General features: G+C 44.3%; 1 protein-coding gene across 2 annotated transcripts in view; it reads left to right on the top strand.

Moving 5' to 3' along the window:
* Positions 1–18,915, top strand: part of Add2 (adducin 2) — a 38,151-nt gene that overhangs the window by 4,519 nt on the left and 14,717 nt on the right. For both annotated transcript variants that reach the window (XM_077791813.1, XM_026405125.2), the window contains exons 3-8: positions 4,006–4,157; positions 4,499–4,579; positions 8,038–8,187; positions 9,534–9,677; positions 11,564–11,662; positions 15,268–15,444. In XM_077791813.1, coding sequence (XP_077647939.1) covers positions 4,006–4,157; positions 4,499–4,579; positions 8,038–8,187; positions 9,534–9,677; positions 11,564–11,662; positions 15,268–15,444 — 803 coding nt within the window. The remainder of the gene's footprint in view (positions 1–4,005; positions 4,158–4,498; positions 4,580–8,037; positions 8,188–9,533; positions 9,678–11,563; positions 11,663–15,267; positions 15,445–18,915) is intronic.

Below are 18,915 nucleotides of genomic sequence, written 5' to 3'. Positions count from 1 at the left end.
ACCCTCCCCTTAATTTTATCTTTACTTTTTGCTGTTTATTGAGTAAATTTTTGTCATATATTTCATATAAAATTATCTACTTCCTGGATCTTTTCAAAATTACTGGTTGCTATTTTGACTTTATCTTTTGGTGGTGCTAGGGACTGAACTCAGAGCCTCAGACATGCTAAGCACGTTCTCAACCACTGGGCCACATTGCCAGTCTCCTTTCTTCTTATTCTAAGAGGTATCAGAGATTGTGTTTTCTCATTTCTAATTGGTTGAATCCATGTTCTTTAAAAAATTTGTTAATATTGGATTTTATTGCATTATGTTTGGGAAACATGGCCTATTTAATTGCCGTGTCAAGGATTTATTGAGATTTTTTTCCTGTGAGTGTGGCCTAATGTTTTCAAATGATGTATGGTTATAGGAGATCTCTAGGTCATGACCTTTAACCCACATTTCCATTTCCATTTGATTTTTTGGTATAAAATGGAAGTTGTGTTGTCTTCCACTGTATTTGATTTCTGTTAATTTCTCTTTGTATTTATGATAGTTTTTCCTTTGTATATCTTAATGAAATGTCCAAAGCACAATTATTCATTATAGCTGTAGTTTTATTATGGATTATACCTTTAATCCATATAAAATGACCTGCAAAATGGTTCTCTTTGCCCAAAGGAATATCGTTGTACTTTGATGTTAATGTTATGACCTCTGTTTATTTCTGTTTTTATTTGCCTGATGTACTTTGGATCTTCCTTTTATTTTTACCTGTTTTGTGTCACTTCAATGGTTTTAGCCTTTTTTTTTTTTTTTTTAAACCTCCTATAGAAGCATTGTCTTCTGGCTTTCTAAGGCAATAATAGAGAAACTTGGGACAGATTTTTTTTTGTTGTTGTTGTTCCTTTGTAGCTACCCAAAAGTTTTCTTCTTCTTTTTTTTAAAGATGTTTCTAGATTTTCCCCTCATCTATGTAGTTCATAAATGTTATCTGTAAACATATAATTTTTATGTACTTTTTTGGTCTAAAATATAGTAAGGTCTTACAATTTGTATACATAAACCTTTTTTTCAGTTTAGAAAAATTTTCTTCTATTATATCAATACTAATTGTCTAAACGCAGGCTCTCTGGCCTTGGTCTCTGGTTTTTGTCTCCCACGTCTGTCTGTCTGTACTCCATCATTGTCTTCACATCTCTGTCCCTGCACTTTTACTTTTGAGAGACAAATAGGGCTGACCGGTATTCCCATTGCCTCATCAATCAGCATCTGCTAGGGAGAAAGATGGATGCCTGAAAATACAATGAGTACATGTCCAGAGGTGGGTGTGGAGAGGAGAAGTTGTCAGGGTCATGAGTTATTCTCTGTGTAGCTCCATTTGTCTTAGATTTTTTTTTTTTTTCATTAGTGTGCCCTTCACTATTGTCTTTCAGGGAGGTCACTGAGTTTCCATCTGGCCCAGTTAGACCTGTGTCATAAACATGGTGTTCAACCAGACTCACTTATGGAGCTGGTCAGAGTAAGAATCCTGTACATTAAGATTCTGAGAGCAGAGGTGTGGGAACTCTTGTAGAGCCCTGCTGTTCTCATCTCCTGCCCCTGGGTCCTGTGGGTGGAGGAATCCTCACAGTTGAAACTCCTCAGAGTCAGGGAAGGGAATTTTGTTTGAGACCAGACTCAGAAGATGTGACGGAGTGAATGTTTTCAGGCCTGTTTTGGCCTCTTGGCCACCCTAGAACTGCACGGTTCTTTGTAAGAGAGGAATTGAAAGAACGGGGATATGAACCCTCTCTCCAGGAGGCCCACTTGCCTGGCTTTGCCTAAGACCTAATGTCCTTCCCTTTTGCTGCTAGGGATGAAGCAAAGAGGTAGTTTCTTGTGTGGGAAACCCACCTACAGGAAGGGATCTAAGACTAGTCAATTCTGTATTAGAAATCCTTGACTTTGGAGTTTTGTCGTTGCTCTTGCTCATCTAACGGGGACTTTAGAACACTGGTGTCCCTGGCAATGCTCCATTCAGTGGACACATGCCCCGGGGTGGGGGCATCTCATATGGTCGATACACAGGCCCTTTGTGTGTGGTGGCCCAGCAGCACCCTCCCACCCTCACATCTTCAGACCATCTCATTTTAACGAATGGCCAATATGATACGGGAAATACATCACATTGTAGTCGAGGCGGGGGTATAAATATGATAAAAGTTTCCAAATAGCCTTTTAATCCATTAGAGTTTTAGTGGGGAGCTGGGAGAAGCAGCTTTGAGAGACTCTCAGGCAGACATCATTGTTAGCTAGAACCTTGCTTATTGATTCTCTTATTGGTTCCTAGACACTGAGTCATCCAAGTGCAGGGCATTCAGATGCCTTCTTCTGCCTCCCCGAGTGAGGCACTGTCATCATGGTTAATGGAATGGACTGGACATCAACTCATAGACCCTCTCAGTGCTCTGAGGATGAGACTGTCAAACCTTCTTGGCCTGTTTCCAAGTCTCTTGCACCTTCTCCAGAAATTTCCCAGAAGGAACCATCACATAAAAAGAGTCTGTGTGTCCAGAGAGGAACAGATATGCCCTAATGGCAGCCTCAAATCCATTGTTCAACCTTAACTTCAGGAGTTTATGACTCCTGAAAATGACTCAGGAAAGTCAAGGAATTTATTTCCCAACTGACTTGGCTTTCTAAATTACAAAAAAAAAAAAAAAAAAAAAAAAATTGTTACATGATCTAGCTAAAATGGCATGATAATATCAGATCTAATGACTGGTAACTTCTTCATTAGCGCTAACTGATGAAATAGACCTTTATTTTCACTCAGAAATTTATTCTTGTTTTTTTAAAATTAATTAATTAATTTTAATTAGGTATGTATGACATCAGAATAAATTTTGATTCATTGTACACAATTGCAGCACAACTTTTCATTTCTCTGGTTGTATATGATGTAGTGTCGCTCCATATGTGCATTCATACATGTATCTAGGGTAATATAATGATGTCCATCTCATTCCACCATCTTTCCTGCCCCCATATCCCCCTCCCTCCCCTCTGCCCCATCAAACTTCATCCATTTTTTCCAAGACCATTGGGTTATAGACCGAGGAGTGGGATAGCAGGGTCAAATGGTGGTTTAATTCCAAGTTTACTAAGGAATTTTCATACTGCTTTCCAGATTAGTTGCACCAATTTGCAGTCCCACCAGTAATGTGCGAGGAGTATGCCTTTTCCTCCACATCCTCACCAACATTTATTGTTGTCTGTATTCTTGATAACTGCCACTCTAATTGGTGTGAGATGAAATCTTAGAGTAGTTTTGATTTGCATTTCTCTAATTACTAGAGATGTTGAATATTTTCTCACATATTTGTCAATTGATTGTATAATCTCCTGAGAAGTGTCTGTTCAGCTCCTTAGCCCATTTATTGATTGGGTTGTTTGTTATTTTGGTGTTAAGTTTTTTGAGTTCTTTATATATCCTGGAGATCTGTGTTCTATCTGATGTGTGTGTGGCAAAAATTTGCCCCCAGGATGTAGGCTCTTTCTTCACCATATTGATTATTTCTTTTGCTGAGAAGAAGCCTTTTAGGTTTGAGTCCATTCCATTTGTTAATTCTTGATTTTATTTCTTGGGCTTTAGGAGTCTTGTTAAGGAAGTCAGGGCCTAATCTGATGAGATGAAGATTTGGGTATTCTTGGTTTTACTTGATGTCCATTCTTAGGGTTTATGGTAATCTTGGCATTCTGAGAACCCTTTATTCTGTGATCTGAGTGTTACCATTTTTTTTTTTTTAAATCAAAAGCAACGCCATGTTTAGTTAAATGAGCAGAGGACTTTATGGGGTATGAACACCTATTCTCTGGACTTTCTCCCTCTGGATGAAGATTAAAGAATATTCATTGCCTAGGGATGTTTCTTGTATAGCTGTAAGAATTTGAAGAGGCTTAGTGCAGGAATAGGAGGGTTGAGCTGACGGGAGCTCCTGACCCTGAGAGCTGTCCCATCCCTACTGCTGTCCCCTGCAGACTTTTCCATGATGACGCCCATCAATGACCTCCACACTACTGACTCCCTGAACCTGGCCAAGGGGGAGCGGCGCATGCGCTGCAAGATCAGTAGTGTCTACCGACTCCTAGACCTCTATGGCTGGGCCCAGCTGAGCGACACCTATGTTACGGTGAGAAAAGCACCTGGAGCAGGGTGGGACATTGCATGTAGCCCCCACAAGAGCCAAAAGGAAAACTCTGGTCACTAAAACAGATAACCTACCCAGTGGACACTTTGGGTGGGGACCAGGATCACCTGGACCCTACTTCTGAGGCTGTTCTTGAACATTGTGAGATTCCTCTTCTCGCTGTGGTTCCCCAGCTCCATGGACAGCTGAGTCCTCTTCATCTCTTAATGGTTGGGGGAGAGGCAAGAGTTCAGTAAAGTGGATTCAGGAAGGAAGAGATTCAAGTGTCCTTGGAAATGTCCCATTTACCTATTTGCCCCTAAAAATGTGTGTTTTTCCTGCAGCTGAGAGTCAGCAAGGAGCAGGACCACTTCCTGATTAGCCCCAAGGGAGTTTCCTGCAGTGAAGTCACAGCGTCCAGCCTGGTGAGTACCCTTGGCATCTGGAGGACTCCTCCACAGCAGGGGGGAGGAGGGAGAAGGGATGAGCCGGAGTCCTCCAAGTGGAGAAATGGGAGGATGGGAGGGGGTCAGACACATTGGAATGAGAAGCTCAGAAACGCGAGACCTAACTGATGCTGGGGCTCTTAGGGGTTGCTTCTGGGTCCCTCCCAGGCTGCTCCTTTTAGGTGGGATGGGAGGAGGCATCCAGAAGGTGGTACAAGCCAGGAAGATTTCTGGGTGGAAGGGAGAGAGCAGTAGAAAGGACTGTCTCGAAAGCAGAAGCGCCCAATGCTTCTCAGAGACACGGGCTGCCGTTCCTTGCAGCTGAGAGGGGAGGACACCACCCGGGCACTTGAGTCATGTCCAACTATAGAGTCCAGGTACTAGAACAAAAGTCCAGGCTGACAGAGCCACTGAACATCCAGGCAGAGCAGGACCTCAAGGTTGGCCAAGGCCATGTTATACGCAGAAAAGGACACTGGTGCTCACAGAGGGTACGTGACCCAAGGAGGTGACGGCCAGGTGAGAACTGGGATCACAGAGACAGGAGCAACACAGGCTCTGTTTTAAAAGGCTTTATTGTCTGGTTGGGGGAGACAGGCGAGGTAGTCACTGAGGACAGCTCAGAGTGTAGAGTATTCCGGGAGAGCTTTGGGAGCCCAGGGAGGGGCACCAAGCTCTGCCAACAGCCCCAGGAGGTGGAGGCATGGAGGGAAGAGCCTTCTAATTGAAACAATGGTGCAGAAGGGAGTCCTGGTGAGTCCACAGGATAAGCAGACTTACCCGGCCAGCAGGGAGAGGGCTGGCAGAGGTGTCCTGACCTTGGCTAGAGCGTAGCATGCTCCAAGCTCTGATGTTCATGGGTCCCATTGTACGAGAGAACAGGCAGGTGGAGAGTCTGGCATAGATGTTCAGAATCTAGAGGTGAGGCTGGAAACGGGGTGGGGACCAGATGATAAGAAGCCTGGAAGGACTTATTACAGCATTTTGGCTTTATTCTGCTGGAATTTCAGAGCTACTGATGTACTATAAGCACTTAGAGTACTCAGCACACATCTGAGCAAGCAGGGAACTCGCCTGAAGGAAGCCAGAAGTTATCACTGGACACTCAGGTTCCCAGTGCCTGAGGGCGAGAGTTGCTGCCACTTCAAAGTGTGGAAGTCATGTTCATTTTGTAAAACTCACTTAATGAAGTGTACTGAAGTACTGTGAGTGGTACAATCAGGTTTCCATTGTGTAAAGATCACTGACCATGATATGGAGGCCAGCTGATATCAGGACAACTGGTTAGTGCAGTTACAGTAAGCCAGGCCGAACATTTTGGTCCTGTGGGCTTTTGGGGCCTGGCGATCAGCTGGATCAAGATTTGAGTTTGAGGAGCTAGTGGGACATTCAGGAGGACAAGTCATTTGACATCTGATTATTCTAGGTTTAGAAGAGACCTAATCTTGAGATAGAGGCTGGAGAGTCATGAGCATGTGTTACTCAGGGAGTATGTGTAGTCTTAGGGCTGCCATGTATGCTTGTACAGTTTGTATACTGCACAAGGGAGCCTGGCTGGCAAGGAGGATTGGAGAGGGTGAAATTCAGCCTGTGTGCCACTCACTAATGCATCCAGGCGCTTGGCTTCTTCAAATTAGCATAGAAGCAACATCCATGTGCCAAGCCCTGCACCCCTGGGGCTACCCTCAGAGGGAATATTTGTTTATTCATTTGTGCAAAGGCACCTCATGGGTTGGTGGTTGTCTTATTAGCTGTGGAGATTCTTGAGTGATCACAAGTCACACATCCAAGGACGAGGCAAGAAACACATGAACTCAAAGAGGGGCCATCCCAGAGTGGGAATTCTGAACTCAGCACACATCAGAGCAAGCAGGGAACTAGGATGAAGGAAACCAGAAGTTATCACAGGACACTCAGGTTCAAAGTGCCTGAGGGGGAGAGTTGCTGCCACTTCCAAGTGTGGAAGTCACATTCATTTTGTAAAATTCACTTGAAGAAGAATTTTGTAAGAGGGGATTTACTGGACATCTTACCGATGCTTCTGCTTAAGCAGATGATGTCAGTAGCCTGTCCCTTCCCCCACACCAGGATCTGTCTCCTTCCTTTACTCCCCTCTGCTGGGGCTTTCAGGGATGGAGATGCAGGCAGTTTATAGGACTGCCTTGTAGGCTACACTGAAGATGGCTCCGCTGCTTCAGCTTGAAAAGCCCAAGTTATACTTTTTAGAAGCTCTAATCTAGCTCGGTAATGTCCAGGGGACATCTGTAATCAGTAAGTAGATTAACTACCAGCAAGAGGGAAATTGCACTGGGGAACAGGCGTGTTTTCAGCTCAAGTGTTAGGAGGACCTCTTTAAGGATTTGGGTTGGTGTTGGCTGATGGGGATGTGGCCTCGGAGCGTGTGCTGTAGGGTTGCAGCAATTCAAAGATTGGATGTTTTCCCAGTTGCTATCCAGGGGGCCCCTGGCTTGGAGTGAGGCTGTAGCTCTTTGATAAAGAAGCAGCAGTTCCTCCCGTGAGCCAGGAGAGGGGGGTGTTGGCCGATTTTGTACTTGCACTGTGTTGTCTGAGTAAGTCTGTTTATATATGCTTAAGGAGTGGTCATTTGTCTTGTTGTGTCAGTTACAAAGTGACCTTCTCTGATGTTGGCGTTTTGTGAAATTATCTAAGTAAGGGACACCATGGCCAGCTACAGCTTGTTCTCTCCCTCTTGTTTCCTCATGCAAGAGATTGGACACATACACACACACACACACACACACACACACACACACACACACAAAAAAAAAAAAAACAACAACAAAAACAAACAAACAAAAAAAAACCAAAAAAACCCAACCATGTGAGTTTTAGAGTCAAAAGTAGATTATAAAGCCAGTGACTTCTTTCTACTCATTTTTAAACTCTGCCTTCTGGGTAGTTGGTAAATGGGTGTTCAGTATAATAGTCTCTTTACCTTTGTGTATGATTTTTAAATTTAAAAATAAAAAGACTCAATTTAGACATGATTTCCTCTGGGGAGACTTCTGATCCTCCTATTCTGCTGGGATTAAAGACTCCTACCTAGTTCTAGAGAATTCTGTGAATGACTGACTTCTTGTAACTCAAAGTGGGGTCCGTGACCCACAGCATGGGTATCACTTAGGAAGGTGTTAGAAATGCAGAATTTGCATTTTGACAGGGGATTCACATGCACAGAAAAGTCTAAGGACCTCTGTTCTAGCATTTCCCCTGCTGAATTGTATCATGTTGTGATCCCTTAAGACTGTTCACTCTCTGAGGGCAGGACTGGGTCCTTGTCCTTCAACACCAAGCTCAGCCATTGCTCCTGGGGGCTGGAATAGGGAATAGAGAGGTTGGTGAGTGCAGGGCTCACCTCCTGGGGGAGGAGGAAAGGCCCTGCCGTGCTGTTACTCTGAGACTCTTCTCTGGCACAGATCAAGGTGAACATCCTGGGAGAGGTGGTCGAGAAGGGCAGCAGCTGCTTCCCGGTGGACACCTCGGGCTTCTGTCTGCACTCGGCCATTTATGCAGCCAGGCCTGATGTTCGGTGCGTCATCCACCTGCATACGCCAGCCACAGCAGCGGTGAGTGGTGCTTTCCTGGCACTCTGAGGTCCTCATCCACTGTCACCTCCCTGCACAGCAGCCAGACCCAGGGCACCTGCTTCTGAAAGATTCTCCCTGAGGCAAGACATAAACTGTCTAAGGTAGTAGCAATCTCATCATCTAAAACAGTTCTAGAAAGATCTGGAACTCAGGCCAAGGTGAGGAGAGAATCCAGCTTCGGAACCATCATTCTGTCCCTATTTCTAACTGCCAAAGTCCTGGTATAAGGTGAAGATATGGAATGTCCATTCCATGGCATCCTCCACTCTACTACGTGCATGAGCCAGGACCATGTACCCCAGGGCTGTCTCTCCCGACTTTCTGCTCAGGTCAGTCTTGTGCGGCCCGGGGCTCCACCTGCCCCTACACAGCTGAGGCTCTGGGAGGAGATATCTTGACAGAGGATAGATGAGAACCTAGATTGTCCCCACTTTTCCATAGCTTGGTGTAGCTGAGAGTTGGGAGCAGGTGCAACCCATCTCAGGGAGAATAGGAAGAATAACCTCAAGAGCAAGTTGCCCCCAGGGGCCTCTGGTCATTTGTCCATATGGATCCAAGACACTGTGATGTCACTTGGAGAGAGAGAGTAGAAAACCAGTTGCTTCAAGCTTCACCCCATCCTACTGACCTCCAGAGGACCATGCATTCACCAGGAAGGAGCAGACTTGTGGCCGGCCTGTTCTTTTCTCAGTGAAGCACACTGGTTATGGGCAGTCAGACCTCCCAGAATCTGGACTAAGACTTGATGATTGAGTTGTGCCAAGCATGTGTGTCTGCAAAGCCCAAGGCCGACTCACGGAGTAGAGTGAGGGTTCCCTCCATGCTCCTTGCTCTTCATAAGAGGTGGGAGGCAGGGTCACAACCTGTGCTTTACCACTGGTTCCTGGCACTTCTGCAGCCCCAGAGCCATAAAATGGTTTCTCATTGGTCTTCTTTGCAGAGACGTGTCGGTTTCTGCACTGAAACCAAGGCTGAGTGTTTTCTCCACCCCATCCCGGGGATCTTGAGCCTGTTCCACCTGGTACAAACTCCCATCCCTCCTTCTTGGAGTCACAGGACCACAGCCGGGCTGGGGCAGGACAGCAGTAGCTCTCTTGAATCATTGTACCCAGCATTTCTAACAGCTGGAGTATTGGTGTGAAAACTGACATTAGAGCCAGAAGCATGAGAGCAGATCCCAGCTGGTGGAGGAGACCCAGGCCTTTCTCCATAGCTGCTCCCCTGACCCTGCCTACCCCAGAGTAAAACTGGACTGTGCTGGGCTGTGGAAAAGGCCAATGGAACTGGGGGCAGCAGGTGCTAGCCATTCCATTGTCTCCCTACAGGTCTCAGCCATGAAGTGTGGCCTCCTGCCTGTCTCCCACAATGCCCTGCTGGTGGGGGACATGGCCTATTATGACTTCAATGGGGAAATGGAGCAGGAAGCCGATCGCATCAACCTGCAGAAGTGCCTTGGCCCCACCTGCAAGGTTTGCTCAGCTCTTCTGGGAAGGTGCTCTGGAGGGGCATTGTCAAAACTGACATCACGAAAGTGACATGTATTCATTGGAGAATGTTTAGAGGTTGCAGATAATTTTTTTTTCTAGACAGAAAAAGAAAAACCTATCACACTACTCAGATTTTGGGGTACACCCCAAGTGTTCTCATATATACCTACAAAATTGGGATCATAAAATATGTTCTCTTTTTTGCCCTTAGCAAAATATAGTATTATCATTAAACATTTTCTGTCGCTATTTTAAATTATTAAATTATGCCTTATATGAATAGCCATTAAGCGGAACAGACCTCTAGGGTAGGACATCAGAAGGCTTGTCTTCACCCTCTCAAATTTTCTCTTCATATAAACAACATTGGGATCAAAATCCTTTTGACTAAATCTTCCTATGCTTGAGATAACTTCCTTAGGACAAATTTCTAGGGATGCACATTTTATAACTCTTGCTTCATATTGATCATTTGCCTCCCCCTAACAACTCTTCTCTCCTTCCCCATGTCTAATATAGAGGATGTTATTTCCCTGCAGTCTCCCCAAACTTGAGTGTTATCACATTCATTCATTCACTCATTCATTCATTCATTATCAATCTGCTAGAGAAAAGTGGAACACCGTTATTGCTTGGGTGAAGTCTAAAGCCCTAACATATAACAGCACACACTTGAGCTTGGAAACAGCCTGGGTCGGGGGTTGCTTGCCACCATCCTGACAAGGCACTCACTGTCTGTTTCCTGGCTCCCTGCCTCCCTGTCTCTAACTCAGGTGAGAAGTCCTACCTCTCTCTCCCAACATCCTCCAAAGTATCATTAGCAGTGCCAGGACAGGGATGAGATCTTTACACTTTAAAGTGCTACAAGAAATCGAGGGGGTGTTCACTGTTTGCAGAGTCTTTTGTGGGCTAGAATCATTGTCTCCATCTCTCTGGACTTGAGAGAGAGGGTCTGCAGCTGTTTTAAGCAAGAGAGGGTGTGCTGTAGAGAGCCTCAAAGCCTCAGCCCAGGCTCTGCAAGGACAGAACCGACCCATGGACCTGTGTCTCAGCTCCCGTGTGGGCCCTGTGTGGCTTCAGAGAGTTCTCAAGGGAAAAACCAACCAAGTAAACTTTCTGGCAGGGAAGATAGGCTTTGCCCTTGGGGATGGGTACTCTTGGTGTAAATTCATTTCTGTCTCCTCCTCTATCCACCTGCTCCCAGCTGAATCTGAAAACTTGGACCAATAGTGAGAACCTCAGGGTTCAAGTTCATATTTTTGCCTCTAATTAGCTGGAAGACTTTCTGTTTCTTAAGATTTCTATTTCCACATCTATAAAATCAATTTGGGAGACCAGTGTAGCCTCTTTCACAGAACTGTGGAATCCTGGAGCTGCCAGGGCCTCACTGAGTTTATGGAGTGAAAACCTGAGGCCCAGAGAGGGGATGCCACTTACCTGTTTTTGCAGAGCCACCTCAAAGAACTGTCCTCTTGGGTTTTGGTCCTAAGTCAACTAATTCACAGGAACAAGAGATGCTTTTGAGGTTGAACCCTTGTATTAGACATCAAAAAATTCATTCATTTACACACACACACACATACACACAAAGTTTTTCCGATTTCTAAGTTCTCTGACACCTAAAAATCTAGGCATTGTCCCCCCAAATTTAAGGACCCTGAGTTTAATCCCCAGTACCTCCCCCCAAAAAAGCCTTTTCAATTTCAATTTCAATGCAAGGTGGCATTGGGATGTTTGATTAGGGAGAATAAATAAGGAGCTGGGGGAGGGGCTCTGGGAAGGGCTATAGAAAGTGCTCTAAATAAAATAAAAAATCTCTCTTAAGTTTTGAAGGCTTGAGGTTTAATTGGCTTTTTCCTCCTCCACAGATCCTGGTGCTAAGAAACCACGGCATGGTCGCTCTAGGTGACACCGTAGAGGAGGCATTTTATAAGATCTTCCACCTGCAGGCTGCCTGTGAGATACAGGTGAGCATATCCCTCTGGGATGCAGTTGGGTCTGATGGGTGCCTGTGGGTGAGGGCAGTGGCCCTGCTGGCTGTGAGTTGGGGAGTCCTTTACACCTGGCCTTGTGACACTCTTGCCTGATTTCTCATTATGGCATCACTTCACACTTCTGAAAATTCACATTTAGAGTCAGTTCTGTGAGTTGGCAAAACCGATCACCATTGTCTGGCCACCCAGCTTTTGGGGGTCAAACCCAGGACAGGGAGCTGTTTGGACTCTTCAGCTAGAAGAGGGAAAGACTGTCACCATGAGTATGCCATGCTTTCATGTTACCTGAGTGCACCTTCGGCACCTAGCTGTCCCCAGTGTACAGGGTTGTTTTGGTGTCCTGTTTGCCCCCTCCTGCTAGCCCAGCAGAGCAGAGCTCAGTCGAAGGCTGCTGCCTCTCTCTGAGGCATTACTCTGGGAGGAAGGAGATCAGTCCAGAAGAATCCAGAATAATTGCTAGTGGGGCTCTATCAATAGTTTTTAAAAGACTATCTTTTCTTTGAAAAGAAAGCTGTGAAGCTGGTGATAAGGAGGTTTTATAGGAAATGGTGTGAGACCACCTCCCTGCCCCCCAACAGCCAGAACCAGAGACCCAGGGGAGGTGGGCAGAGCCAGGGGGTGCCTCCCTGGTGTGGCGTCCTTCCCCCAACCAAGGTTACTGGCCCTGAGTTCTGACTGTTGGCTGGTGTCAGAACCCACAGAATCTCACTAGAAAGGGAAGCCGCTGGCCCTTCCCCACACCTGAACACTCAGGGGCTCCCCATTTTGCCTCTGGAGAAGAAAGAGGCTTCCCTGAGAAAATAGCTCATGGAAACTCCTCATCCTCACAAAGACAGCTCAGCCCTAAAAATGGATGGAGACAGATGCCTGTGAGTGCCCCCCTGCACAGTGAAGTTTGTGTCTTCCAGGCCCTGGACCCTGGAGGTGGCCACTGGGCAACTTCAGCAAAAGCAGAGTGGTCATGTGTGATCAAAGGGCAGTGCTGCCGGCCACCCTCCCTGACAGCCCCCCATGGCTGCTGTCACTTTCTGTTCAAGACTGGTTTGATGTGACCTTGTGAAAGTACCTTAGGCAGTGTGGCTAGCAACCCCCAGAGAAGCTCCAGGGGCTTTTCCCCAGCTGTTGGGGCAGAGAGGCTTCTAAAGCATGGAGCCAGAAGAAGTGGAAGAAACCCAGAGATGATGAGAGCAGAAGGTGGTGGATTAGGACGCGGGAAAGCACAGGTAGCAGCGATCTGCTACAGGGATTGTACTGGGGTCATGTGAGGTAGAGGGGGCAGTGCCGAAGCTCTGTTTCCACCCTGGGCCTTGTTTTCTCCCTCAGTCACATGGGTAAACAAGCAGACGTGGCTGTGGTCATGTTTATAGTTAAAGGCTGAGTGCCTGTTCAGCTCTCCTGGGAACTCTTTACTCCCCAACAGTTTGGGGTTCCAGAAAACTGGGTCATCCCTAGCTGAGAGAGGCAGTTCCCTGCTCTGCTGACAGGCAGATGGGAAGATGCACAGGCAGTTCTTCTCCATCTGCTACCCATCACCATGGAAACTGGTGGAGGAAGAGGGAGGTGGGAGGAGGCAGCCCTTGCAAGGTTATGGGCCATTCTTTCCCTCCCTCCTCCTCCTCCATTAATGACCAGTCTGAGGGGGATGTTGCATCTCAGAGTTCATTTATCAGCAACATTCATGTGGCACTCCTTAGGGACCAGGGGCTATTCTAAGTGCTTTACAATCATTGCCTTGAAGATTCCTCACAAGGTAGGCATTGCTGTTTTCATTTAACAGATGAGAAAACTGAGGCACAAAGATGACAAATAGTGCCCAAAGTCACACGATAAGGAAGTGACAGGGATTCAAACCCAGACAACCTGGCACCCAACTCCGTGCCCTTAAATATTACCCTGTATTTCCTTTCCAGGGCAGTAAGGGTCAGTGGGAACTGTCACATGGGCATATGGGTATGTGTCTTGGGTGAAAAGAGTGTGGAATATGTTCTCACTTCCGGCTCTTCCCAGGGAGATGGGGTTCACCTGGTAAACCTACCTGGCTGAGCTTCAAGAAGTAGCACAGGGTGCGCAGTTGACCCTGGAATGTCACACACTCTCAGGCTGTCCAGACCCTCATGGATTTATAGGCTTGCGTTTATTTGTCAGCAGGATAAATGGATCCTTTCATTTTCAGTAAAAAATATAAGTCACAAAATGCCAGCACACTGTAAGTTTATGTGCTTAGGGCAGCTCCCCTGTAGTAAACAGGCTTATGTGTGGTATCCAGTCTTCCTCAAGATGTAGATGCATTTATTAATGGGTAGCATGGGACACTGACTCACTAGTGAGACTACTCAGAAGCCACTCTCCATCTCTGTAACCAGACTGATCCATCCAAATCCTGACCAGCTATATCTGAGTGGTAGGTATGTGGGAGTCCATAGAATATAACAGTAGTATAAGCATGGAATTGGAAAATAAGTTTAGTTAAGTGAGTAAATGTGTTTTTATAGGATTATTCTAAAACTGTCTGCTTTATACACATACCTCTTCTCCCAGTACTCCACATCCATGACCTGCAACCACCTGCATCATCCCCTCCCCACAGAGCTTTGACGGTGGGACAAACCCTACAAGTCCATGGATGAAAGCTGTCTAGCCCCATGCACCGGACCTGGCCATATAGTGATACTTCACCTGTCTTCTTTTTTGGGATTTCATTGTCTGGCTAACCCTATCATGGAGGATGCATTCTTTATTTAGACCTGTTAACTCTTCCCATCAGGTTACACTTTAGACCAATTTTCACTGGTCTAAAAGCTGTGCTATTTTTTTTCAAGTGACTGGATGCATGTGTGCGTACACGTGCGCACACACACACAGAGAGAGAGAGACAGAGACAGAGACAGAGAAAGTGTTTAAATACAGAAAAAAATAAAGAGAATAACAATAGACATACATCACTCAGATTGTACTAGGGTCTGAATCCAGAGACACAGCACTGTCCCAAGGAATGACATCCCCAGCCCTTTTGACTTTTTAAGACAGGGTCTAGCTAGGTTGCTGAGCCTGGCTTTGAACTTGTGATCTTCCTGCCTCAGCCTTCCAAGTTGCTAGGATTATAGGCATGCACCACTGCACCTGGAAGATTTAACAAATATATTAATAACTTTTTTGATTCAAATATTTAACTCTTGAAGAAATAAATTATTACAGACAAGAATGGAAGTTCCCTTTACAGCCATTTCCAATCTCATCTTGCCTCCTCAGAAATAATCACAATTCTAAGTTGGTCTGTATCCCAGGTAAATTTTCAGTTCCCTGTATTATTTTATTCCTAAGGTTTAACACTTGCTATTTTTTTGCTTCTTCTCTGCGGTCTCTAAAAACTGAAATTAGCAAAGTAATTACTAATATCTCATTCCCCGGAAATAGTTGCATGTCCGATGAGTTTTGAGTGGCTTTTCCTCAGTTTCCCGGATATTTCTAGTTCTAAGTTCACCTCCGTGGCCCTCAATGTCCTATGTCATGCAGAAGCGTAGGCAAGTGTGGGGGCCCCTGTATGCACATGGGTTGAGGGTTCTTTGCTTCTGCTGCAGGTGTCAGCTCTGTCCAGCGCTGGGGGAGTGGAGAACCTCATCCTCCTGGAGCAGGAGAAGCACCGGCCCCACGAGGTCGGCTCTGTGCAGTGGGCTGGGAGTACTTTTGGGCCCATGCAGAAGAGCCGGCTGGGGGAGCACGAGTTTGAAGCCCTCATGAGGATGCTGGACAACCTGGTGAGTCCCCTGCCATTGCCCTTCCAGGCTAGTGCCTGGAACCTTCACCCCTGGAACCAGGCAATGCAAGGCATGAGGTGGCACAGAAACTGACAACATCACGATCAAGTCATTGAGGGCTTCACTGATGGGCAGTTTAACTTGGCATGTGTGGCCCTTTTAAAAATAGTTGAGTTTTCTTCAGTGATGGCTTTTGCCACTCCCTACTAAGGGCTGTGGATGTCATATCTGCACAGTACTATAAGAAATAGTAATCCAGCAAAAATCAGAGCACGTCTTCTTACAGTCAGAGCTGCTGTCGTATTGGGGCGTAGTTCACCCCTCTTAAGTAGTTAGTCCTGCCTGTCTAATCTTATGACTTCAATGCAGAAAGCACAGAATATTATTAATTTCCTTATCCTTTATAAGAATATTCTGTGGCAGTGATGAATCGATCATGTAAGGAATTAAACTGGTATGTGTCTAGAAGCGGTCTGCTTCGTTAAAGGATACCAAAAAAATTTTAGACATTCTTCCTTCTTCTAGGGGCTAACAATTTAGTTGATGAGCAGGAGAAAATTTAAGAACAAGAGGAAAGCACTTAAAATGAAGGGGTTAAATGCTGCAGGAGACAATAACCTCTTCGATTGCTCACAGATGGAAAAGATGAAATCTGTCCTCCTAGCACTTCCATCTGGTTCATTTTCCCTGTTCCCTCTGCTACCTCCTCAGGCCCCCTTTATCACGTCAAGACCACTGTGATAATTAAATCTCTTCTTCTTGCCTTCATTTCCTCCAAGTCATCTTTACCTTATTACCAGATTGATCAAGAGGGTCACTTTGTAATGATGAAAGGTCCAGTCCACAATGAAAATGCCGTTCTTTCTGCCATTTGTGCACTGAGCAATCTCCACCTGAATAAAGCATCAGGACTAGATGGTTTTGTACAGGAATTCTTTCGAACCTTTTGGAAATGGACAATTCTCATGCTATTTAAATGGTGTCAAAGAAGAGTGAAAGGAGGATACTGTTTTAGTCACCTTTTTCACGGCTGTGGCTAAAAGATCTGACAAGAACAATTATAGGAGGAAAAGTATGTTTGGGCGGCTCATGATTTCAGAGGTCTTCGATCATAGATGGCCGACCACATTTCTAAGGGCTTGAAGTAAAGTAGAACATCATGGCAGAAAAATATGGCAGAGGAAAATGGCTCAGGATATGGCCAGGAAGCAGAGAGACTCCACTCACCAGATACAAAATATATGCCCCAAAGGCATGGGATTAAGGCATGGGTTAGGGCTCCTATAACCCAATCATTTCACCTCTAAGCCTTTTTGCATTTCTCATACATGAGCTTTTGGAGGACACCTAATATTCATAAGAGATACTAATCCATAACAATTACATTCAGACTAATTTACTTTGAATATGGATGAAAAATATTGCCTGAAAACTAGCAAGTAGTATGGAACATAATTTAGAATAATAATACCCATTAACTAAGTCAGGGCTGATTCCCAGAATTCAAGCATGGTTGAATATTATAAGACTTTAAATATATTTCCCAATATCAAAGGGCCAAAGGATGAAACCTTTTTGAAGATTTTAAAATATTAAAAAATGGATAAAAATTTAATATCAATTTATAAAAATATTATCTACCAGTTAGAACTGGAAGATGCTTATTTAACATGATTAAAATGATTTTTCTCAAAACAAGAGCCAATATTATGGTAAAACCATAGAAGTATTCCAAGGAACTTTGAAATAAACAATGATTCCCACTTTTAGCACAATTACTTAATATTGTTCTGGAATAATATTGAACTCAATCCCAGGCAGTGAGATATGAGAATAAGAGGCATAAATACTGTAAAGGAAGTAAGATGACTATTTGGAACAGATAATATGCTTACCTGCTTAGAGAGTTCCCCAAAAATCAACTAAAAAATTAGAAATAAAGAGGGTATTTTAAGGTGGTCAGTTTTGAAAATATATACAAAAATCATTAATTTTTGTATCTTTATGTTAACTACTTGGAAAATATGATGGGGGCTAGGGATGTAACTTAGTGATAGAGCACTTGCCTAGCATGTGTGATGTAAAGGCCCTGGGTTTGATCCCCAGCACCACACATGCACACGCACACACACACACACGCACAAAATAGCTAATGATATAATAGAAAAATCGTATTCTCAAAGGCAACAGATTCATAAACATTAAGCAAACCTCATTTAAAGGGAACCACAAAACTTTAACAGTAGACATCAGAAAAGTTAAAATCAATGAAAAAAAATATAATTTATGCTTGTTCATAGGTAAAGAGGTCACAACCCCAAGATCAATCTACAAACTGAATGTGATTCTGTCCAAAACTAGGGAAGGTAAAAGGACGTAAAAAATACTTTCAATGTGAAATTCAGAATGACTAGGAAAATGCTATAAAAAGAAATAATTAGGGTCACTAGCTCCACCCCATGGTAAAGTAGGATAAAGCTTTAGTAACTGAGCAGTTCCTAAACAGTTTGGACAAGCAAACCCATGTGACAGCTTAGAGAATCCAGAAATAGACCCAAAATACATGAAAATTCACAGAGGTAGCAGGCACTGTACAAATCAGTGAGGAAAAAGGTAGACTTCTGGCCATGTGAGAAAGAACATGGCTACTTTATTACTTTCAATAAGATAAAATCCCAAGTTATCAAAAGTTTAAATATAAAAGTGAATTCACAGAGGTATTAAAAACATTGGGAAAGACCTTGTCAAGCATGGCAAGAGTCTGAAATTGTAAGAATAAATATTGACAGGTATGATTCCATGAGACAATTAAAAACTTGCAGTTTGGTAAATCATTCCCCTGCCATAGACAAAGCTGAACATCAAATGAAGGGGGAAGATGTTTGTGACATCAGTTGACAGCCAAAGATTAATGCTCTTAGTGTTAAAAGAGGTGTATCAGTGTGCAAAGGAAAAAACCAGCTCAACAGGAAATGAGCTGGGAGCATAATGATTTATAAAGGAAGACTTCAAGTGGCCAATATATGTAATGAAAACGATTCAATTTTATTAATAATCAAATGTACACATACCCACATATAAATACTGAGAAGACCAGAAAACAATTTTGTGGTTATCTTTTGTGAAATTCACATTTTTCCTCATTTTTTTTGTATTGTTGCTTAATTTTTTTTTACATGGGCCCATATTTTCTTTATAATCGGGAAAATACCTTAATGTCATTTTAATTTTAAAAAGTAGTAGAAGAAGAAGACAAGGAGAGCCAAATATCGCTCTGGCAGATGCCTAATTTCCGGAGTGTTTGTTCCCACTGATCTGTGGTCAGTTCTGCCTGTGGGGACGTGATCTTGCTTAAGGAGACAAAAATTTCTTGAGTCCAATCTCAGGGCTCCAGGAGGAGTTCAGAAGCTTCAGAGTCGAGGAAGGGAGGGGTGACTTAGAATAAGCTGAGAAGCTTTTAACGTTTCTGTG

This window comes from Urocitellus parryii, chromosome 12 (genome assembly GCF_045843805.1).
Source record: "Urocitellus parryii isolate mUroPar1 chromosome 12, mUroPar1.hap1, whole genome shotgun sequence".
In the NCBI taxonomy this organism is placed as follows: Eukaryota; Metazoa; Chordata; class Mammalia; order Rodentia; family Sciuridae; genus Urocitellus; species Urocitellus parryii.
Note: the sequence above shows the minus strand (reverse complement) of the source record. Positions and strands in the feature narration are given on the sequence as shown.